Below are 23,236 nucleotides of genomic sequence, written 5' to 3' on the forward strand. Positions count from 1 at the left end.
GCTATTGTGGAGAATCAAATAAGACACTGGAGAACTAATTCAATCAGGTGTTGTCAACGCTGTAATTAGATTAGATTAGATTAGATTTCTTTATTTATCCACACAATGGGGAAATTCACTTGTTACAGCAGTAATAGAAAAACAGAAATTAAAGTAACAGTGTCGAAGCACTGTAAAAAAAAAAAGAGATCACAATATGGACACTTCTAAAACTACACATAATAAGAGTATGAAACAAACAACCTGCAAAAACAGACACTGTACAAAAAGCAGGTGCTGGGGATAAAGTGGAATGATGTTAAGTGTTATTGTAATGAACATAGAAAATATGAAACAGTAGTGACCATGATACAGAAAATAATTAAAAATAATTAGAAAGTAAGTGACCATAATATAAATAATACTACAAGATAGCATACTGGAAATAGGAATATTGCACTGTAACCATTTTAAGTGACCATGATATAAATATAGATGTTAAGTGTTGAATATTATGATGTGAGAGGTTTAGTGGAGAAAAAGATAATAGACAGGGACTACAACATTATCAGGTGGTGCTGGTGTTGTAGAGCCTGACTGCAGCCGGGATGAAGGACCTGCGGAACCTCTCCTTCTTACACCGTGGGTGTAACAGTCTGCTGCTGAAGGAGCTGCTCTGGGACCCCACAATGTCATGCAGGGGGTGAGAGGTGTTGCCCATGGTGGACGCCAGCTTGGCTAACATCCTTCTGTCCCCCACTTCCTCAATGGAGTCCAGAGGACAGCACAGGACAGAGCTCGCTCTTCTTATCAGTCTGTTGAGCCTGCTCCTGTCTCTAGATGTTATGTATAGCCCCTAGATTCATTAACCCTCCCAGGCAGGGACTTTTTATGGGTTAAAAAGATTCCCCAGGAATTTAAAATAAACTGTGGTTAACCATAACCACCGACATTGTATCATAACTGTCTCAAATGAAGTATGAAGTATAGATACAGTTTTTTGTATATGAATATGAATAAAATCCAGAATCAAACAAAGTAGGACTGATTTGAGCTATGATGTCAGTAGGCTACTTTAAAAAAATCTGGTCCTCTCTTGGGTTGACCTCATTCTGTTTCATAGATCCCTTTGTGAAGGAACATTGAGTTTAACAGTCCTATTCTGCCTACAGTAAGACTTTAATGTAACTCATATCATGAATATCTTGTATTAATATATATTCTTTCTTTTTTAAATTTACAGTGAGTGTATTGGAGCTCCTATTATCTCTTATAACCATTATATGTTTGATCTGCGGGGAGCTACGCCTGGTGTTTTGCCAATAATTAAGATTTTGTAACACTTTTTTTCACCTTAGGTAATGCTTCTGCGCTCGTGATTGGCTGTCACTTTGACGGATACACATCCTGGCCAATCGCAGCTCTTTCCGGGGAAAGAGGTAAACGAGCGCTGCTGATTGGCTGCAGAAGGAAGGGGCGACTTCTGAGAGTGCTGCTGACAGCCTTAACTTGTTGCGCACACTTCATATGTCCCGTACAGTTCATTTTAATTTTGTTATCTGAAAGCCGACAAGGACACCAGGGACTTCCGCTCTTCTCTTTGATTCTCACATCGCTCCTTTGATCTGCTGCTGATCAGCTCCCAAACATTATATTCACATTATTTTAACTCTAAAATCGGAATTTAAAGGAATAACAAAATGACTGCAGAGTTGCCGGAGGTTTTCAGGGCTCTTCTCGAGCATCCATTTACTCTGCCGGCCTTTGACGACTACGGTGAGTGGCTGTCAAATCAGAAATGTGTCGTCGTTGTTGTGTATTGATTCAAACCGCCTCGCCCTCACTTCTGAATTGATGGACTTATTCAATGCGAAAACGATTGCAGTGAGTTCGGCGCTTTGAGAGGGATTACTGCGATTTCTGCAAACGACTGCGTGTTTGTTGCGTAATCCCTGTGGACCGAGGTTGAATGTGTGTCAGCTGCTGCCCCGTGGCCTCACTCACAATCCAAAGGTTCACTCAGATGTAAGGAAGCGGGGACTTGTTGTTGTGCAGCTGACAGAACAGGTAAATCAGAAACAAGAGTGCAAGTTGCAGGACGACATGAGCTGGAGTAGCTGTTGATTTATGTGATGTAACGCTACACGCCGCTGTTGATTATCGATGAACGTCACTCTAAAATGGGGTTTAACTGGCAATAGATTTGTGTTGTTTGTTAATGTTCGTATTTTGGCTGCTGCAGTTGAATGAGATGCAAAGTGTTATCATCTCTAACTGCGGTATCCACAGGACTCTGAGATTTAATTATAGGTCTGGGTGATATGGCTAAAAACGATATCTTATTGAATATAAAAGTTTTCATGTTGTCCGATATCGATTAATTATCGAGATAAAAGGCATCTAAAGACTATTTTTAGCTGAATGACAAACACTTGTTAAACAGCAAAACATTGTATTAATCAGACGTATCAGTGTGCTTTAACAATGCATAAGCAGTATATCGATATATATGTTATATTATTGTTGTTTTGCTCCTGATGGAAATGATTGTGATGATTATTGAGATCAGTTGCTTTTTCTGCATTATTCACACTGAAATTACTAAATGTCAATAACACTTGTTGCAGAAATATCCACCGACATTCACAGTGAATGTTTGAGACAGGATAGTCTACTCTGCACAAACTTTACACAAAGGTCTTCTGCTAAACAAATTCCCTCCCCAAGTGATCTAATGAAAAGTCAAAAGAGCTTACAGTTTACTCACTGTGGATTAGCACAAAGAAAATGTTCCTTTTGTTTTCCCTTTCTGTTTTACTGCTGAGTAAATGTTTTGGTAAAGACGCATGGTAATTCTTTAAATCCCACCCAGACCCTTTGTACTTTCAAGATCAAATCACTAGATGGCTCTGTCTTCCTTATCTGGATCACATTTAGAGCTGTTGGATTGTAGGGGCAGGTGATCTTACTACAGTTACAGCTATGCTGATGCTGCTTCCGGCCCTATTTAGCAGGATTTCCAAACCACCTCCCAGTCGGTGCTGGGTTTGCTCTAGACGAGATCTAGACATCCGAGATGTCTAGATCTCGGATGTTCTAGACATCCGAGATGTCTAGAGATGTTCACATCAGCTTCAGTTGTGTTGGAGGTGTCTAGGATTACGTTTAGGGTTCATGACACTAAGTGATTCTGATTTTAATATTGGATGAACTTCTCCTTTATGCCAAATATAAAGGAACATGCTTGCACAGTGAGCGTAAGTGACATGTGTGCTGTTGTAAGATAGTCAACCAATGTAGAGACTTAAGTACAGGAGTAATATGATCTCTGCTTCTGGTCAGCACTCAGGCTGCAGGCTGGGTGTTTACGTTAAAATACAGGGGATGATGTTGTCACACAAGCACACACACAAACACACAAACACACCCCCACGTCTTTCTATAGAGATCACAACTAAATGCCTAACCCTAACCCGTCTGCCTTGCTGACCTGGCGTCTTTTTAACTTCTATTTGAGTCTTTTTCCCAAAATAAAAAGGATTTAAAACCATATAGACATGTTTTTATAACATACTCTACCTACATTGTGACCGTGCCCCTCTGTGTGCTCGTTCTGACCCCTGCGTTTCTATCTTAATCTAAACCTGAATCTAATCCTAACCCTAAAACCAAGTGATACCTCTCAAACAGCCCTTTGACTTTGTTAGGACCAGCCAAAATGTCCTCACAATTATAGCACTGACCCAAAATTGGCCCTCATAACTATAAATACACACCCAGAGGTTTCAAATGAGCTACTGTGGTTTGTGATATAAACCCAGCAGCCCTCATTCAGCTCATGTGCTCTTATACAGTAGCGGCTGACCTTGATGGTTTGTAGCTCCTTGTAATTTTGTGCCAAAAACAGATCCTGTGCGATACAGCAACATGTAAGTTGAACTCCTCCCCCATAACAGGACCACCTTAAAACGAATTGCTCATATATCATGTGGATGGTGCGCTCATGTGCCTTTTTCAATTCATCCAATTGATGTTGGTGCAAATGTAATAATGCTTTTAATGACCCAAATGCACATGGCGGAGAGAAGGTCTATGTGCAGTCATCTGTCGAAGAAAACAGGATGTACTCACTCTAGAATCATGTTTTGTTGAAACGCAAATGCATGTGCATTCCTGTCTGTTTTAGACAAGATCAAATAAGATAATCCTTTATTAGTCCCACAACAGGGAACCGTGTAACAATAGCAAATAGGGAATAGTGAAATACACACTCAGTATAGGTAATGAATACAATTTAAAAAACAAACAAAAAAAACAAACAATATGAACACAAGGAACTATAAAAAAGTTTAGTTTTGCATGGGTACTATGTTGAAACAGTTACTTTAGTTTACCCTTCGTGTGTCTCCTTGGTCACGATGCACCCCTGGGCGCTGTTACCTAAACCTCAGGGGGCAGCACGGGCCGCCCACTCCGGCACTGCAGAGCCACCCTTCGTGCACGCTCCTGCACTTGAGCGACACGACGCAGCTCCTCAGGGCGGAGCCTGCAGATATGTAAGGGCGGCGGCTGCACGTTTGTGCACATGCTATCTGTGTTGGCTCTGCGGTGTTAGAGTATACGTGTTCTGTGTGCCGGATGTACTTCCTGTGCAGTGTTTGTTTCATCTGCAACTTAAAATGAACTTGCACCATGTATTTATGGTGATGCTGTCATTGCACGGCACTGATTGATAAATAATCGCACCTCAGGGAAAGTTGTAAACATTTTTTGTTGTGTTCGATCGATCATCTATCATCACCTATATATCACAACATATGTAACTCAGTCAACCAATGAGAGCCGAGGTCGCTGCTTCATGTCAATCGCTATTGGCTCGCCCTCGTAAACCCGCCCCAGATGGAGCATACATCATCAATATACATGAGGATGCGGCTCTTTCAGCCAATCAGGTCACGGTGGTCGGGTACGTTAAAACCGGAATTACATTGTGTTCTCTTTAATGTTCAGACTGAAGAAGAAGTGGGTCAAAGCGGCGGCTCCGTCGAGGTCCTTGTTGTTATGTAACAGGGGGTTTCTGGGTTTCGTAACCGGCTGAGAAAGCTTGCGACCCCGGTAAATTAAAATACAGATCGAGCATTTACGTTTACTACGGTGTTTCCGTCGAAAGACAACAAGAGAGAAGCGGAGAAATGTCGGGAAAGCCGATTGTTATCACGCTGGAAATGGCCACCGGGGCCCCAAGCTCTTTCCCGGTGGTTCTGAAGAAAGTAATGGAAAGTCCTCCGCCGAACATACTGGACGGGGACGACGGTAAGAGCAGGGACACAGGCGGACAGGAAACGGGGATGTGTAGATAGAAAAACAAAACAAGGTCAACCGGAAAAAGAAGGCGGAGGCAACTGTGTCCAACAACAGTTTTAGTTCTGCTAAATGTGTTAGCATCTGTGCTACAGCACCTCGACCCGACTGGACACGGGCCTCTCCCCCACTTTCACTAACATCACACCACGAAGCACATATTGACCCTTTTATCTTGATGAGTGATTTGTGAGTTTATCTATATTTTGTAAGTTATGTCTCAAAGTTTGTGCTCAAAGCTGATCGTGTGTCCATGAGGGGTTTGACATTGCAAAGCTACACAAATAATAACAAAGAAGCAGAGGAGTGAAAGTAAAAGTTAAAGAAATCAGTTGATGTATTTCTCTGAGAGCTTTTCTCACATATGTGGAGCATTAAAACTGAAGGCTGACTTTTCCATGTTTGGCTTTGACACTGGAGACAGCGCAGACTCGTCCCAAACGACCAGAGGGTCTGGATGTTTCATAACGTACCAGTAGATCATACATGTTATTGGGCTTAATAAACCAATGTTGAAGTCAGTTATTTGACTGACAGGGCACCAGTGTAACGATCTCGTGACTGGAGTGACCAGATCGACTTTCTTGGTGTTATTGAGGCTGAGCTGCAGCATTCTAATCAATAATGATAAAAATAACTGATATTTTCCGAAAACCTCAGCCAAGGTTGAGCAGACAAAATACTGAGGTGTTGTGTTGCAAATCATAGCAGGAATTGTAATCGTTATCTACTAATACTAATGTTTTTCTAAAAGGAGATTTGGTCAAATCTAAAAATAGCGCCTGGGTTTGTAGCCTGAGACATTTCTTGATGTGGGCTGTGTAGGTAAAGAAAACCAAACGTGCTCTACCTCTTCAGTGACAAGAATGATGATAGTAATACATTTACACCAACTTTCGGGACACCCAGGAAACCCTTACAATATATCATAAATAATCAAATGCATTATTAAATTAGCAGCTGTCCTGTTGTCCATATGATTTAGCTCAAAACTGCCTTTTGTGTACATGTCATGGCAAGCATATGTAATAGTTGTGAAAACCCATCCTTTGATGTGTTTCAGATACAGACAAGGAAAAGCTGTTCCTCGGCGATAATGTGGAACTCAGGGGTGGGGGTAGCGACATGGGTCCTTCAGCCGCCTTGACCCCTGCTATCTGGGATAAGACCATTCCCTACAATGGGGAGAACTTCCACCTGGAGTACATGGACCTGGAGGAATTCCTCATGGAGAACGGCATCGCCACCGCGCTTGACGAGGATCCCTTAAAAACCATTTCAGAGGGACTTGTCCCGAAAACAAAAGTAAAGGCCCCTGCACAGACGAAGGTTATCAAGCCGACTGCTGTGTCCCCAGTGGCCCTGCTGCCCATTCAGGAGTTGGACAGGTGTGGGGAGGAGGTGGTGATCATCACCAAAGACGACGCTGAGTTCACCTGTGATGTTACAGCAGGTATATGGGGACTGTTTGGGAACTATAGAACTGCAGGGTTTCACTAATCCTCTGCTGAGAAAGTAAAGTCAAGTAAAATCGTAATGTTTTGAAGTAGAGGCGAGGGTTATAATTACCTGCATCAATGAAGCAGACCTACGCCTCAGTCAGCTATGCACTATGACTGTTTCTTGGCTGGTTGTTGTTCCGTGTTTTCACACGACATATATACTGAATGTAATTTAGCATGAGCATTTTTTCAGACGGTTTCTGTATTACACATAAATATATGTTTGTTTGGCTGATATGGATGAGAAACATGATCCTGGTGTGAACCCATAATGTCACTTTCCGAAAATGTAACCACTTTTTCCTGCATAGCAAAGATAGCAAAGTTAACTACAGGGTTATCAGCAGACTGTACACATGATAGTGTCATCCACCCTGCATTCACAATGGAGTTAAGAAAAATCAATCTTAGCTTTTGTGAAACTGGCTAATTCCTGCTGATGCTTGAGGTTTGATCAGCAGCTAACATTTAACTTCTCCATGTTCCTCCTCCTCTGCCTGCTCAGAGGTGACCACAGACGAGGAAGGAGAGACCGAGGAAATCAAACCCGAGGAAATTGAGGTCGATATCAACTACGAGCCAGATCCCACAGATTTGGTCCTGTCAAGCGTACCCGGGGGCGAACTGTTCAACCCACGCAAACACAAGTTCACCGAAGACGAGCTCAAGCCACAACCTATGATTAAAAAGGCCAAGAAGGTGTATGTGCCTGAAGAGCAGAAGGTATGTTGGGAGAAGCAAGGGGAGCCACTTAAAATACAAAACAGTACCTGGGTAGGAGATTGTTGTCATTATGTGTGTGGATTGTTTTAATTCAAACTTAGCATAAAGCAGGGCTTTTTTAGGTTGTGATCTCTAAAGAATTTACATTTGAAAACATAAAAGGGTTAGATTTGGGCTAATGCACTGAGAAAATGACCCCTGATGCTCTTAAACCAAGTGACCTCTGTAACCTCGGTTGGAGAAAGTAAGACAGGGTATGGTATTGTGTTTCACTGTTTCAATCTTGTCTCTGTTTCTTTCGTCTCCACCTCTCCAGGATGACAGGTATTGGAATAGGAGGAAGAAGAACAACGTGGCGGCCAAGCGCTCGCGTGACGCCCGCAGGCTAAAGGAGAACCAGATCACTGTCCGGGCAGCTTTCCTTGAGCGAGAGAACTCAGTGCTGCGGACGGAGGTGGGAGAGTTGCGGAAGGACTGTGGCCGCTTCAAGAACCTTGTGGGACGTTATGAAGCCAAATATGGAAAAATGTAAGCGGAAAGAGAAAACATTTACCATTTGTGAATAGACATCCATAAAGCAAACATCAAAGCCCCAGTTACTTAGTTTTTACACGTCAGGTTAGAAACTTGACGTGTTGAGTCTTGATTGTCAGACATGTTGACGAAAAATTCTACCACATCTACTAGGCATTAAATGAAGCTGCTTGGCTGTTATTTGTTAGAGCAGAGGAGACTTTATAGGCTTGTCCTGAAATAGAGTTGAGTGGTAATGTGAGTGTAGATTTACAATAGACTGTATATAAAGAGAGATGACATGACTCCACTTCCTCCCACTATCAAGAAGCATAAATATCCAGGATATCAACGCTGCCATTTTGCACATTTTGAGATGGAGTCTGTCCTGTAGTGATAGGATGAACGGAACTGCAGTATGAAAGTCCCACCTATACATGTGCTCGACCAGTTGGGGGTCACTCTCAGACATTTCACTTTGTCTTTATAGCATCATGTAACTATTTCAAAGCATTCTTAACAGTAAAATTGTCACATGGACTCATATCGTTGTTATAAGAAATACAGTCAATGACAGAAACCATCAAAACTTGATTTAACCTTTAGCCTACTTTCATTTTTATCGCTTGGTCCATGTCCCATCCACTAACATGGAGGAGCTGGGATTTATGGCCTATACTGCAGCCAGCCAGCAGGTGGCCATCAAGTTGTTTTGGCTTCGGTTTTGGGTAGCAGTTCTAAATTACAGCTGCATACATCTCATCAATGTGCATTAAAGCTAGGGTTGATAATCCTGGAAAAAGCTCTGATAAACCCGATCAGAGCACAACCTGACTTATCTCACAAAACCTTGATATATTGATGGCTTTATGGATGTGGAGAGGATTTTAACAAATTAGATTATAAAGTTTGTCCAAAGCAACTTTAACCCCTACCGTTTTAATGTTTCACAGCAGGGTCATGGTTGAATAAAAATTGGTATTAGTGTAAGTTCAGTTCAGCCAGGTTCAGCTCAATAACAGCTTCTTGTATCTCTGCCCCTCTACTTAAAAAAATTCTTTCTCTTTCAATATCCCTAATTCATCATCATTGATTGACTCATTCACTAACAGCAGTGTAATACATGAGATTTAAACAGGGACCACAAACTAAACCCTGTGCTCTTGTTTATAACGTTCACTCTGCATAACGTTGACCTCTCTCCCTCCTCCTCCTCCCTCTGTCATTCATCCTTCTTCTCTTCTCTTTCAAGTGAGGCGTCAGATGACTAATAAACAACCCCTGATTTATTTGTCTTACAAATTAATAAATCGTCGCGTCGATTCCCGAGAACACACAAATCGATCAGATGAGGACGAAGAGGAGGAAGACGTGTGAGAGCATGACTGTTGTCATCATGTAACTGCAATAGCATGTAACGACCTGATAACTGTTTATTTCTTTTTAATGACTTTTACCATCCATGTGAGATGAGTGTGGGGATATTCAAGTGCTTCTTCTGTGCACTTGAGTCGTGTACTTTCATCATGTTTTGTATGCCTTTGGCCAAAAGAGATCATCTGTGATGTTTTTATTTTGGAGAAACTGTTCACATGAATTCTGTAGATTAGATGGTATATATTAAGGTAGCAGTTGCAATAGTTCAGACTAGATTCTTAATTAGATTTATGATATTCTCCAAATAAACAGATTTTACAAGCTTCTTTTGTGATTTTATGATTTCTGCTTTTTTTGTCAATTTTATTTGCTTTTTTTTCAGAATTTATGGAACACTCTGCTTTTCATTTCTCACAAAAACATTCTGACGGCGGCATTTCCATTAGGTTGAGCTATTTTTAGGGGAATTTCTGTGACATGGCTTAAAGAACTGCACATGGTCACTTCTCTACGTGAACATGTTACTCCTTAACCAGAAGCACAGAGCTGTACCCCATCACTCTGACCTCCCTGTTTCAGTGTACTGTACTTGTCGCTGTCACTCTTGTGCTGTGTCCATCACTGATTAAGAAGCCTGCTCGGCTCACTGCAGGTGGTCACGTTGACTCATCCAGCTACGTCAGACATAATTCAGAAGTGGTGTGTTTAGAATGTTGCATGTACTGTAAATACTTGTAGCTGAATGTTATTCCCGAGAAACACATTTAACAGAGTTACCAGCCAACCTCTTCAGACTTGTAAGCCGACAGTGTCTGTTACCACTCAAGTTTCTTGTCTGTTTTCACTTTTTGGACCAACCAGGAAGTCTCAGTAGATCCTAACTGTAATGTAATCTTGGTGTCTTTTTATATCTGAAGCCTTTTAGATGCAGTCAATCAGTTTACAGAGGAAACACTGTTCAACATCACATCTGATCATGTCACTGTCCAATTCTGACTACGGGAAAGTAGAGAATCTTGTGGCCCTGCTTTCACACAGACAATGTCACCACATAAATATAAATGCTGTATTATGCTAATTTCTTTTTTGGTGAAAGGGTTTCCATGTTTGAACAATGACTATGATAGTTTTTTTTTTGCTTTACAACTACTAGTTAATACAGATTCATCTGTTATGTGCCTCTTCTCGGAGTAAAAATCAAGGATTACCACATTCATTTTCAATGATTGTGAGGAATTAATTGTACTCCCATCCTTATTGATTTCAGTCAATAAAAATTCAATAACAATTTTTAGTATTCAGTTTCTAATGATGAACTTCCTGTTCTGTTTTAATAGGTTTTTTTTACGGCTTTTGGAGATTGTATCTGCCCTCTACCTGGAACAGGTCAATTTGTTAAAGTTGACGGGTTATTTTCGATGCTCCTGGTTCCGTCTTTGTAAAGAAATAACTCTGCATTTTGACTCTGGCTACATTTGACCTGTATATACAGTTAATATAAATAAAGACTTTAACGTGTCAAGTTCTTTCTTGTGGACATTCTTGTGTTATATTCTAGCTACAAGCAATAATCCGAATACATTCAATATCCAATTGATGAGTATAGATAATCATCTGACAGGGTTAATATCCGAAATCTACGATGACCCATTTATTCAACATTTTAAAAGCTTATGTGGGTGAAAATATAAAAACATTGATTCACAATCTGCTGCTTTTACCAATTTATCAGGTTTGAAAACTACTTAACTAGCAGGCCTCTTGATTCAACTGTTAAACCACAATCACTTAAAGTCACGTCATTATTTATCCAAACAAGTCACTCAGTTTTCAGTCCTACTGTGCTGCCGCAGTTAAAAGACATAGGGAAAGTTGTGAAACACTGCCACCTTATGGAAGAGGCTGAGGAAGCTCTTAAAAAGAAACTGGGTTGATGGTGATAAAGCTCATTATCTGTAAACAGACACTTCACCTGTATTCATAATGGAAAGCAATTTTTTAGGTAATGGACCAAAAAACATTTTTACTCAGTAAACCCCTGCCTATGAAGATCATGTGTATGATCAAAGTCTCAAGACATAAATTCATTGAAGGGCTTGTGCCCTTTAGTGGACAGTTCATTCCAAGTTTAAGAAATAACTTGGATATCAATTGATTAGTGTTTTAATGTCAGTGGGTAAAAGGACACTGACCAACCCGTGCCTATGTCTAGTTCAAAGATTATTCATGGAGAGCAATGAGTGAACAACCAACTCTTAATAAACAAAGCATTCACATTGAAATAAAGGCAGAAATATAAAACTGAATTTTATTGACAAGTCAAAAATGTTTCTTGAGGTTTTAAAGAAAGTCTGCAAAAGCTGAAAAACTAAAACACGGACGGTGCTGCAGCATCTTCACCTCTTCTTGAAGCCGTACTTCTTCCTTTCATAAAACAGATCTGTTTTAGAGCTGCCCAAGTTTACAATCTTCGGACATCCATCTCGCTGTGAGGACAAGAGAGGAGAGTAAAAAAGAAAATTCATCTTAAAGAAGCAAAATTAAGTTTACATTTTACTCAGTACAACCAATAAAGCAAAATCTCACAAACAGACAATATCTCAAACAGATTATTTTCTCTTCAGCCACTCTACTCACATCTTTCTCCTGGATGGTGCACTCTTTACAGTAGTAGGCATCAGACACACCCGGCCCACCACAGATGACACAGCGTCCCTGGTAGGAGCCGTAATTACACTCGTCACAGATGCGCACTAGGGTGCACGGTCTCACATAGGAATCACAGATTACGCACTTTCCATCACCTGAGAGGGGAAACATAAACCAAGAGAAAAGTGATGAATAAAAATGTTTTATTATGACAATGATCAAATTTAATATTCTGATTGGGATCATTTAGTGACAAATTCTCTTGTCGATTTGGAACCAAAATTCAATGTGTATTAGATCCAAATCTAAGATGAGAGTTTTGAGAGGGGACTGGTTTGCCATGGTCATATCTCCTTTAATATAGGTCACAGAGAAATGGTTATCATATTAAAATCGTTTCCATATTTATCTTGACAGTATATTATCCCCAATATAACAAACAGCAGCATTATGAGTGATTATAACAGACAAGGTTGAATCGCACACAAACCCTATATCTAAAAATCGGTTTGGGAAAACAGTTATACCTCCAGAAAGTTTAGTCTTTGGTTTCTGAGTCATTGCTGTGATATCATCACTTATCTGAGAAGGCATTGCATTACTAATTCCTTGCAATATTGTTGAACAGCAGTTAGTGATCAGTGTATGAGGTGATGAAATACTAACAACACGAACACAGGCATAAGAAAACATTTACTTTGAAAATAGAGGAAAGCATAATACGGTTAAAATGATTATGTTGTGATCACTTACATTTCTCGCAAAGTCTCCCGATAGCTGAGGAAAGGAAACAATGCAGTTAGTCAGTGCGGGAATTCGCGTCCTTATAATCTTTCCACACTCGAGTAAAAACAACAACTTCTTCCTTCCGCTAATAAAACAACTTCTTATCAAATACGACGAAGTAAAACTGCATCTATCTTCTCCCTAAGCGACAAATAGCCGTCGACATTTACAGGCTAGCACCATCGGCTAATGTACTTTCAATGGAATACATGCTGGGGCTGTTAGCATGTTAGCTAACGATGTTTAAATGCACGGCAACACAGCGATAAAGTACTTCGGGTAACTGGAAAAAAAATATGTCTGATGATATTCAAGACTGAACCGGTTCACACTTACCAACACCGGCCTGTTTTCTGCAAAAGATCAGATCTGGATGATGTTTAGCCATTTTTTAGCCAACGCAAGGAAAGCGCCGCTGCTGCTTCTTCTTCTACTTTTACCTTCGACCTGTAAACTGATTTGAGGAAATGAATCAGCGCCACCTATCGTCTCCAAGCAGACAGAGCAAACACACGTATTTACGAATATATTTTCTTTAAATCCCTTTTTTCTATTTCACCTAAATTTAATTATAAACGTTTTATTTTTTTGTTAGCAGCTGTGACGATGTTATATTAAATATTTAGTTTTATCTATAGAAAAAAAGTAGATGCAGAATACAAATCACTCGTATCCTATCAGCTCTGTAGAAATCAAACACACTTAAAAAATCATTCAGAGTCCATGTGCCATCATGATTTATATTTTTTTTAATGTCTAAAAGAAATAAAAGCAATATTAGGGATTATAAGTTTAAATGGGGTTTGTACCACAGTTTGAATGAGATTTCAAATGCAGAAAAATATTTTGTCCTTGAAGGACCTGCGAGGCCGTGACTTAAAACGGCGTGACGTCACTGGTGACCGTCACATCTTTGTCAGTGAACAAAATGGCAACTTACTGTCTGACCGTCTCCAGGCTTCAGGTAAGAGACTCATTCTGTGATATTTACCGCCCTGTTAACGGTGTCACCTGTTTCTTTACATCACGCTATTGTACAGTAATGTGTTTGTGGTCCGGCCGGAGGACTGTGGGGGTTAGACACTGAAATAAAGCGGTGGAGCGGTCACCGGCTAGCGGCGCAGGTCATCGTGTCCCGGCGGATCGCGGAGTATCCACTGCGCCACAACTCGTCTGTCACCGTCCAAAACAACCACGGCTGAGGTCTCCTTCAACAAGGAGCTGTAATCTATGTCCTCAGCGTGTAAATGAACCAGAGCCGTGTGGTTTTCCTACAGGAGTGTGGTGTTTAACAGCAAGGTTAACCACAAGGTTAGGGCGGCCAGCAGCCTCACAGGACGAGCTGTGTCCAACACACAGACATTATCTACGTTAAATCATCACAATCGACACAGCGAACACTGTCTTAAAGCTTTATTTTGTGAAGCTGGCTCGAAAGAAAATAGACATTTTCCTCCGTTCTGCCGTGATGAGAGGCTGAGGGTCCTCCAGCAGTGAGACGTTAAAACAATGACCAGTTTATAAACCATAGCTAAGCATCAGATGTTCACACATTTAATATCTGAAGCCATAGCGAGCTCTGATTTTCTTCTATTGGAGGTCACGGCGGTTTTCATCTCAGACTTGGTGATGGAGAAGAAGCAGAACAACCTCCTCTAATATCATGAAACTAAATCTTAATGTGGATAAAAACAATTCACGGGTGGGCTAGTGGTAAATGAACGAATGATATCATTAACTCTCATCGTTAAGTGCAGTTGAGGAGCCAGGAAGTGATCTGTAGTAAACTGTAATATAAACCAGTTCACAGAAGGACAGCTGAAAGGTCAGGCTAGGTTATACTGCATTATAGATACTTATTGCAAATTGTCACCAATAGCAAGAAAATTAAAGCCTAATACCTCTGTAATACTACAGATTTATTAAATGCTTTGCTACTTATCAAGTGTTTGTCATTCTCCGCTCATAAATAAGAGTTTAAAACCACAACCTTCACTCAGGAGCCACAATCAGTGACATTTATTGTGATAATTATCGATATGATCTTCTTTATGTTTATTGGGAACCCCTTTTGGTTCTCTGGTTATTATCTGAACATATAATGAGGTTTCTAATTCAAATATGAAGTTCTGAATTGGCTTCTTAAGTCAGCAGGTGAAGGACTTTACGTTCAGCTGCTCGCTGTCAGTTCTTTCCCGCAGATTGTCTGGTCGTACGACACCCTCAGCTGTTTGAGGCCTTGTTCTCTTGTTTCTTCTCCGGAAACTTTATCAAATCGAGAAAATCCTCTGAACAGTCCTGCTCTCTTCTGCTAATGCTTTACTTTTATAATTCACATATTAGTTAATAGTATTTCAAACAGGAGTTTCATGTTTGTGCCCTGCCAAAGGGCACCTCAACAGTTTTTGGGTCCAAGAAGTTGCTGTGACTCAAACCATTGTCTCTCCTACGTTTCCACCACCTACCTCTGCAAACTGTTCGATTTTTGTAAAAGGAGCTGCATGACAGAAATGACTGCAGGAGGAGGAGTGGTCAGGGGAACTGGAGCTAGGGATTCCATAGCGTGAGAATGTTTTAGTGGTTGACCTCATGTGGGGGCGGTTTCTGGTTCACCTGGGATGCTCTGACATCTGAAACTTGAGTGTACACTGCAAATAACATTTTCCTTTAACAGTTATCTTCCCAAAGTCATTTTTATTAATAATTTCTCGCTGTATGCTCTTAAGTTTAAAAACCCAAAACAACCAATGCAAAAATTAACAAATCTCTTTTTGAATGATGAACATCCATTGGCCATATATGCTCTGTATGTAGGGGGATTGTAAAGAGGGCTGATGTCACAGGAGTGTTTCTCTGGTTATGTCCACAGCTCTGTGATTATGCTCATGCTTGTTTATTTTTGTTGTCACTGTCTCTAGTTGGCCCTGGGCCACGGTGCACGACGCCTGCATTTGGCAGCTGCTTACAGAGCCAAGGCCAATGTGTCTATGAGCCGGTTTGAGCCCACTTCATTCGTCAACTACGAGAAACTCCAGTCTAACATTGACATTGTTAGAAAAAGGTAAGTGTAACAAGTGGGCATTGTGTTTCTGCTCAAGGACGCAGACTTATATTACCATGTCCTCCAATGCTCCCCTGTGTGCATGTCTGAACTCTAATGTTTGTTTGACTTTTACCACAGTTTTTTTTTATCGTAACTGTAGCCTGTGCCTTAGTGTGTCAGCCTCACGCTGCACAAATCACTGTAAAGCCATTTAAATGGTAGTTGTTTGGGCTGTGTGTGTGCATGCAGACGGAGAGGTGGTACTGCGTTCATTCTGCAGATCACTGCTTTCTGCCTTTTCTTCCCTGTGATTACAGCTGGGTTTAGACTGGCATACACTTGTAATTACAGAAAAACACGAGGAAGAGATCAGGGGTGAAACAGAGGCAGAAATAGTAATTTCATCGTAGTGTAAGATGAAAACAGTGGAAACTCTAATTGTTAAATTTGGATCAAATAGCTCTTATAACTCTATAATCTTCTCATGACTGATTTGTTAATATCTATTTTGATAAATAAGTATGCCAGAATGTTATATATGCCTAGCCCCGCAACTGTTTTTACACCACTTTGTTTCCTATCTTCATCGCTTGATGTTTTTTTTCACTGTTTTTTTATTCCTATATTCTCATTTGCTCACCTTCTCCCCTTCTTAAACGTTACTGCATCCTGTTATTAATCATATTTTGTCGTTATGTTCCAGACTCAATCGGCCGCTCACGTTGTCAGAGAAGATTGTTTATGGCCACCTCGATGACCCCCACAACCAGGACATCGACCGTGGTCGCACTTACCTGCGGCTGCGCCCCGACCGTGTGGCCATGCAGGACGCCACAGCCCAAATGGCGATGCTCCAGTTCATCAGCAGCGGTCTGCCAAAAGTGGCCGTGCCCTCCACCATCCACTGTGACCACTTGATAGAGGCCCAGACCGGAGGGGAGGAGGATCTGGCCAAGGCAAAGGTAGGGGGTTCTGTTTGGTCATGGTAATTATTTTTATGTTGTAATGATTCATTCTTGTAAACTGAGCAACCATCATCATCCTAGGAAGTCAACTCTGAGGTGTACAACTTCCTGTCCAGTGCTGGGGCAAAATATGGAGTTGGCTTCTGGAAACCAGGCTCTGGAATCATTCATCAGGTCTTATTACTTAAAGTTTTAATGAACTTTTTGTCTGAATGTGGTCAACTTTATAACCCCTATAATTACAGTGGTGTGTTATGCTAACAATCATTGTATGAATATTCAAACAGATCATCTTGGAAAACTACGCCTATCCAGGAGTGCTGCTTATCGGCACAGATTCCCACACACCAAACGGCGGTGGACTTGGCTCCATTTGCATTGGAGTTGGAGGAGCTGATGCTGTGGATGTGATGGCAGGAATCCCATGGGAGCTCAAGTGCCCCAATGTGAGCAGAATACAGCATTTAGTAACACCGTTCAGTAACCAGAGCAGTTTTTTAGCTTTCTTTCCTTTTATGGCCTTCTTACCTAAAATTTACCATTCGATATCTTCCTCTAAGGTCATTGGAGTGAAGCTGACAGGATCACTCTCAGGCTGGACATCCCCCAAGGATGTCATCTTGAAGGTGGCCGGCATCCTGACAGTGAAGGGAGGCACTGGAGCTATCGTCGAATATCACGGACCAGGAGTCGACTCCATTTCCTGCACTGGTCAGTGAAAACGTCTGACTTCATTACACTGAACTTTGATTCTTAGCTGGGATTTCTCTTATGAATTAATCTGTTAGGAAAAACATTTAACTGTTAGGTATCAGAGCCGATATGTGGAAAGAATATAGACTGAAAGATCTTTTGTGTGCAGGAATGGCCACCATTTGCAACATGGGAGCAGAAATTGGAGCCACAACCTCAGTATTTCCCTACAACCACCGCATGAGGACCTACTTGGAGAAGACTGGACGTGGAGGTATGTTCACAATTTACATATCAGTTTCAGAAAGGCCTGCGAATCAATCATTTTGCTCCTGATAAAAAAACTTGGAGCATAAAATGCATTTTACCAGGAAAAGTTTGGCTCAGTCATTTTAAGAAAGTGCAGAAAGAGAAAATCTAAAAGATTAGTGTGGTATAATACTACAATGTATGTGTATATATTTGTACATTGTTGTGGAAGGCTAGCTTGTTATAAATGTAGGTTTAGTCACAATGTGTCTTGACTTTGATCTCTGTCCTCTTGCTGCTTCTCAGAGATCGCTGCATTGTCTGATGAATACTCAGACTTGTTGGTACCAGACGAAGGTTGCCAGTACGATCAGCTCATCGAGCTCAATCTGGATGAGGTCTGTTCTTTCTCTCTTTCCTCTTTTTTTTAAAGATTATCATCTGGCATTTTTGCCCGTCATTGGACAGTTCAAAGTAGAGAATAACAGGAAGTGCATTGATGGGGTGACATGAATCAAAGGTCTCTGGCCAGGGCTCATTTAACACCACTTTGGTGTTTTAAAAGGTGAACCCAGGATGGAAAACTTTCCAGAGAAAATTTGCAGATGGATTTGTATTAGATAATGTTTTAAATACTGAGTGCAAACCAAACACTACCAAAACTAAATTTCTCATCTTTTCTTAGATCTATAAAGCATCCAGAACAAGACTTTTGAAATTCTTATTCTTAGCTCTGTAATAACTGGATTTTTATTCGTACAGACGTTGATGTAAATGAAACTTGACTGGTTGGCAGAAGTATACAACAGTGAGAATAACTGTTTTTCCCCCCGCTTTTTCACTCTCTAGCTGAAGCCCCACATCAACGGACCATTCACCCCTGATCTGGCTCACCCTGTGTCTGAAATCGGTGCTGTAGCTGAGAAGAACGGCTGGCCGCTGGAGGTCAAAGTTGGTAAGCACTGACAAGGGAGGGATACACTGTTCAACTTTATTTATACTCCTGCTAGTCATTAAATTAGCAACCAAAAGTAAAATGTTTTCTTTCTGTGTTATGTCTTTAATTCTCTTCTGATCTTTTTCATTTTTAGGTCTGATCGGCAGCTGTACCAACAGCAGCTATGAGGACATGGGCCGCGCTGCTTCTGTGGCCAAGCAGGCTTTGGATAAAGGCCTGATATGCAAAGCTCAGTTCACAGTCACCCCTGGCTCCGAGCAGATCCGTGCCACCATCGAGAGAGACGGATATGTGAGTGCAAATAGACAAAAAGCAGAAGGCTGGACCTCCTCCATAGTGATTTAAACCACATTGAAGTGATGTATGCTTGAATAAATGAATGTTTTTATTCTTTCTGTAGTCCAAGGTCCTTAGAGATGTTGGAGGTGTGGTCCTAGCAAACGCATGTGGGCCCTGCATTGGACAATGGGACAGGTAAGAGGACATTTCTTTGTCGGTGTAGAGGCCATGGTATACAGTTTTGAAAGTGGACGTTAGACATAAGTGTTCACATATAATGTGTGCTTGTGTTTAGGCGTGATGTGAAAAAGGGAGAGAAGAACACGATCGTCACCTCGTTCAACAGAAACTTCACTGCCAGGAACGATGCCAACCCTGCAACACACGCCTTTGTCACCTCCCCTGAGGTAAAATGAACCACACTACTAGATATTTCACGCTTCCTAGCTGTAAGCACATGGTTACTTTTTGAAGCTCAATGTCCTTTATTGCCTCTTTTCCCTCAGATCGTCACTGCCATGGCCATTGCTGGCACATTAAACTTCAACCCAGAGACCGACTACCTTACAACCCCCAGCGGTGAGAAGTTCATGTTTGACCCCCCCAACGGAGATGAACTCCCATCCAAGGACTTTGACCCAGGCCAGGACACCTACCAGCACCCACCCCCTGACGGCAGCAGCGTCAAAGTGGATGTCAGCCCTCAGAGCAACCGGCTCCAGCTGCTGGAGCCCTTCGACAGATGGAACGGCAGCGACCTGGTGGACATGCAGGTCCTCATTAAGGTCAGGGCTTTGAAATGATGTCAATGGGTCTTTACCTTAACGCTTCCTTTTGATGCTGCATGGGAGAATTGAAACGTTACAATTTTCTCTGCACCATCTTTGCAGGTGAAGGGAAAGTGCACCACAGATCACATCAGCGCTGCCGGACCATGGCTGAAGTTCCGCGGTCACCTGGACAACATCTCCAACAACATGCTGATCGGTGCAGTCAACAGCGAGAACGATGCCATCAACAAGATTAAAAACCACCTGACAGGAGATTATGGAGGCGTCCCTGATGTTGCCCGTCACTACAAGGTGAGGGTCGCAGAGGGGGAAGATTTTTAGTGCCATTAGCTTCCTCAGGTCTTCTGTTGTGGTTTTATATTGGAATTCACAGACTTGGAAATGGGCCTCCATTGAACATTTACCCATTAAGAAAAAAGCCCCCTCTAACAATGCTAAAGCTTAAGCATTGTTTAAAAACAAGCTTCTAAAACCCAAGGCTTGTCTGGAAATACTATAAGTTTACTAAAACATACTTCTGACCCTCTTTCCTTCCTGCTATGCTCAGGCCAACTCTTTGGCGTGGGTCGTGGTCGGAGATGACAACTACGGCGAGGGCTCCAGCAGGGAGCATGCAGCACTGGAGCCCAGGCATCTGGGAGGCAGAGCCATCATCGTCAAGAGCTTTGCCAGAATTCACGGTACTGAGTTCCAGTAGACACTGGGTGTCCTTTTGATTTGGCGATGTCCAGCAAGTAGAAATATTTTACTTGAGTTTCATGCACAAAGAAATCTTTCCCTATTCAGTCTCTCACTTAACAAACATTTCTCCTTGGTTCCTAGAAACTAACCTGAAGAAGCAGGGAGTTCTCCCATTGACCTTCAGCAACCCATCAGACTACGACAAGATCCGCCCTGACGACAAGCTCAGCATCATGGGACTCGAAACCTTCACTCCAGGAACGGTAAGAGCGCAAACATTTTTTCCTCCTCCTAATTATTTTTAGACAACTCAACTTAAAGCGTCTGTAATGAAAACGTCTTGTCATCCTCTCAGCCTCTGACCGCACTATTGAAGCACAGCGACGGCAGCGAGGAGACCATTAAGCTCAACCACACCTTTAACGAGGGCCAGATCGAATGGTTCCAGGCAGGCTCCGCCCTCAACAGGATGAAGGAGCTCATGCACTGAGGAAGAGGAGCATGGAGAGACAGCGTGAAGGAGGATGAGGATTATCTGGGGGGGAAACGGGGTGGTGAGAATCGTGCGAGATGAAGGGTGTTGAAGAACATTGACGAGCGCTCCATCATCTGCATTAGCATGCAGTTTGGACTGAAGTAATGTGTCGATAAATTACTTCAGGCTAAGTGTCAAGCTGATGTCGATCATGGAAACGTTTCAGAGCCAAACAGTGATAACTGGTTAGAGAGACACACACACACACACTCTGACACACAGCTTTCACCCGCTTGGTGACGTAACCCACCGCCATGTGTTTTTGCAGCTGTTCAAGCAGGTCAGTTGAGCATGGAAGCCACTTCACTCTGCAGCTGGAGGATGGCAGTCAGTCACCTTGTTGTGTTAGAATTGCATTGCACACTGCATGGAACTAATCAGCTTTAGCCAACCATTGTCATTCAATCTGCTCCTGTATTATTTACAGTTCTCACGGAGATACGAGAACACTGCGATTTCTTTTGCGTCTGGGTCTGATTATTGTTTTGTGAATCTGTACTTGCAGTGATCTTGTTGTTTCAAAAATGTCTGTTTGCGCAATTCACTCATCCACGCAAATACTTCTTGGTTAGCCTGCTACCTAATGGTCATGTGGAGGAACTGTTGTGTGTCCTCAAGCTAATTCAATCTAAATCAAAGTGCACCTAATGACAGCAGTCTCTCCTGCTTTGGAAATGAATTCTGGGAAAAGGTAGGAAGTTGCACGAAGGCACGAAGGAGCATAACTTGTGGGATGTATTGATCACAGATTGATTAGTGTCCAATAGTGTGACTGTGTTCAGTGTTACATTAATGCTTTAATCCACCACAGTGCATATTGTCATTATTACAGAGAAGAATTATAGGCATTTCCTCATATACAAAGGTACTTGTACGCTTTAATACTATGTAAGAATATGTCAATTTACCCGCTTCTTCCCAAACACCATCCTTGTCCCACTCCCGATCAATCCTCAAACCTCTTTGCAAGGTCAAGCACACCATTTGTTTTATTTCCCCCCATTGTTTATATATTTAAACTTTATCTCCTGCAGAAAGGTTCAGGTCTTTCATGAATTTTCATAAATGTTTTTTTTTTTTTTTTCTTGGAAAATGAACTAACAGCATGAGTTTTTCAATAGTGGATGAAAAACTGACAACTGATGTTATACAGTAAATCGCTTGTTTGATGTAAGGGATCCAGGTTACTGTGTTAGACGGTTGGATGTGGTTGAACGGAAATTGACTCAAAACCTCAACATGGGAGGTTGTTGCATCTGATTTTTTTTTTTTTTGGTCTATACTTCCTCAGTCCCTGCAAACAAAATGTCAAGCGAATCCAATGAAGGTTCACTTCCACCTCATTCTTCCCTCCCTCTCTGTGTAAAATGTATTTTTTCCTTCCCTGATTATCTTTTCTGTGATACAGAAATGCCAATGGGTTGTAAAATAAAGTCACAAAGCTCATTTATTTACATTAGCTCCAGTAATGTGAATAAAAATCTGTTCAAGGGTGAGTTACTGGTATTTGTAGAGCTATGCAATCTAAATGTGACTGTCATTTTCATGTCCATTATAAAGACTTCACACATATATATAGAACATATAAGAATCCAGTGTTTCTCATCACCTCAAATGTAAATATGCGAGTATGTGACAGATGCTCAGATGTTTCTGCACAACAGCGTTCACACATCCAAGAGGGAAATAACTGAATAAATAAGATCACCACAGAAAGGAAGCTCCTGACATATTGTGATTTCTGATGTCTACACATAGTGGAGTTGAAATAAAAGTTTGATGTGGCTTGGTCAGGGATTGATTTGTTACGGATATACTGAAGTGCACAATGTGATTTAATAACGTACTCACAGGAGAACTCTCTGAAAAGAGTATTGCCTGACAGAGCAGAGGTCTGTAAATGTAAAAGCGCCACACAACTGACCAAGCAAGTGTGAGTAAAACCAGCAGTGAGGAGCATGTGACAATAAGAACACTATAAAATACCTAAGCAAATAACGAGCAGTAAGCCTTAGTTTAACTTGGTATCTAAATATATATATTTGGATCTTATAAATATGAAAGAAAATATACAAACATTTAGGTGAAATGTGCCCCCATGGTTTATTTTTAATTCACTATGTAATTGATAAATGCAAAAAGCAGTGTAAAC

General features: G+C 41.4%; 3 protein-coding genes across 4 annotated transcripts; 2 read left to right on the forward strand and 1 right to left on the reverse strand.

The window, feature by feature from the left end:
• The first annotated feature begins 1,476 nt into the window (after positions 1 to 1,476).
• Positions 1,477 to 10,977, forward strand: tefa (TEF transcription factor, PAR bZIP family member a). Of its 2 annotated transcripts, none has more exons than XM_062413985.1 (5): positions 1,477 to 1,755; positions 6,404 to 6,793; positions 7,348 to 7,565; positions 7,882 to 8,093; positions 9,331 to 10,977. In XM_062413985.1, exons 1-5 carry the CDS (start codon positions 1,680 to 1,682, stop codon positions 9,347 to 9,349), a joined length of 915 nt encoding a protein of 304 aa, XP_062269969.1. In that variant the 5' UTR covers positions 1,477 to 1,679; the 3' UTR covers positions 9,350 to 10,977. The 2 variants fall into 2 exon arrangements, with proteins under 2 accessions (XP_062269969.1, XP_062269968.1); XM_062413984.1 differs by lacking the exon at positions 1,477 to 1,755 and adding an exon at positions 4,976 to 5,292.
• Positions 10,978 to 11,737: 760 nt separating this feature from the next.
• phf5a (PHD finger protein 5A) lies at positions 11,738 to 13,375 on the reverse strand. Its single transcript, XM_062413654.1, has 4 exons — positions 13,227 to 13,375; positions 12,858 to 12,881; positions 12,093 to 12,259; positions 11,738 to 11,941 (listed from the first exon to the last, which is right to left on the reverse strand). Exons 1-4 carry the CDS (start codon positions 13,276 to 13,278, stop codon positions 11,852 to 11,854), a joined length of 333 nt encoding a protein of 110 aa, XP_062269638.1. The 5' UTR covers positions 13,279 to 13,375; the 3' UTR covers positions 11,738 to 11,851.
• A 410-nt stretch (positions 13,376 to 13,785) lies between these two features.
• Positions 13,786 to 22,580, forward strand: aco2 (aconitase 2, mitochondrial). Its single transcript, XM_062414161.1, has 17 exons — positions 13,786 to 13,854; positions 15,809 to 15,951; positions 16,637 to 16,895; positions 16,980 to 17,072; positions 17,186 to 17,344; positions 17,459 to 17,609; positions 17,761 to 17,865; positions 18,147 to 18,238; positions 18,690 to 18,795; positions 18,932 to 19,089; positions 19,199 to 19,272; positions 19,373 to 19,484; positions 19,584 to 19,862; positions 19,968 to 20,159; positions 20,416 to 20,548; positions 20,691 to 20,812; positions 20,905 to 22,580. Exons 1-17 carry the CDS (start codon positions 13,819 to 13,821, stop codon positions 21,037 to 21,039), a joined length of 2,349 nt encoding a protein of 782 aa, XP_062270145.1. The 5' UTR covers positions 13,786 to 13,818; the 3' UTR covers positions 21,040 to 22,580.
• Positions 22,581 to 23,236: the final 656 nt, after the last annotated feature.

Source organism: Platichthys flesus, chromosome 20 (genome assembly GCF_949316205.1).
Source record: "Platichthys flesus chromosome 20, fPlaFle2.1, whole genome shotgun sequence".
Lineage (NCBI taxonomy): Eukaryota > Metazoa > Chordata > Actinopteri > Pleuronectiformes > Pleuronectidae > Platichthys > Platichthys flesus.

Excerpts from the sequence above, each read along its gene's own strand:
- tefa (XM_062413984.1), top strand. The coding sequence starts at position 5,172 with ATGTCGGGAAAGCCGATTGTTATCACGCTGGAAATGGCCACCGGGGCC. Across the intron at positions 5,293-6,403 it reads CATACTGGACGGGGACGACG|ATACAGACAAGGAAAAGCTG; the intron begins GTAAGAGCAGGG and ends GATGTGTTTCAG. Across the intron at positions 7,566-7,881 it reads ATGTGCCTGAAGAGCAGAAG|GATGACAGGTATTGGAATAG; the intron begins GTATGTTGGGAG and ends CCACCTCTCCAG.
- aco2 (XM_062414161.1), top strand. The coding sequence starts at position 13,819 with ATGGCAACTTACTGTCTGACCGTCTCCAGGCTTCAG. Across the intron at positions 16,896-16,979 it reads AGGATCTGGCCAAGGCAAAG|GAAGTCAACTCTGAGGTGTA; the intron begins GTAGGGGGTTCT and ends TCATCATCCTAG. Across the intron at positions 19,863-19,967 it reads ACATGCAGGTCCTCATTAAG|GTGAAGGGAAAGTGCACCAC; the intron begins GTCAGGGCTTTG and ends CCATCTTTGCAG.
- phf5a (XM_062413654.1), bottom strand. The coding sequence starts at position 13,278 with ATGGCTAAACATCATCCAGATCTGATCTTTTGCAGAAAACAGGCCGGT. Across the intron at positions 12,260-12,857 it reads CGGGAGACTTTGCGAGAAAT|GTGATGGAAAGTGCGTAATC; the intron begins GTAAGTGATCAC and ends TTCCCCTCTCAG. Across the intron at positions 11,942-12,092 it reads GCACCATCCAGGAGAAAGAT|CGAGATGGATGTCCGAAGAT; the intron begins GTGAGTAGAGTG and ends TTGTCCTCACAG.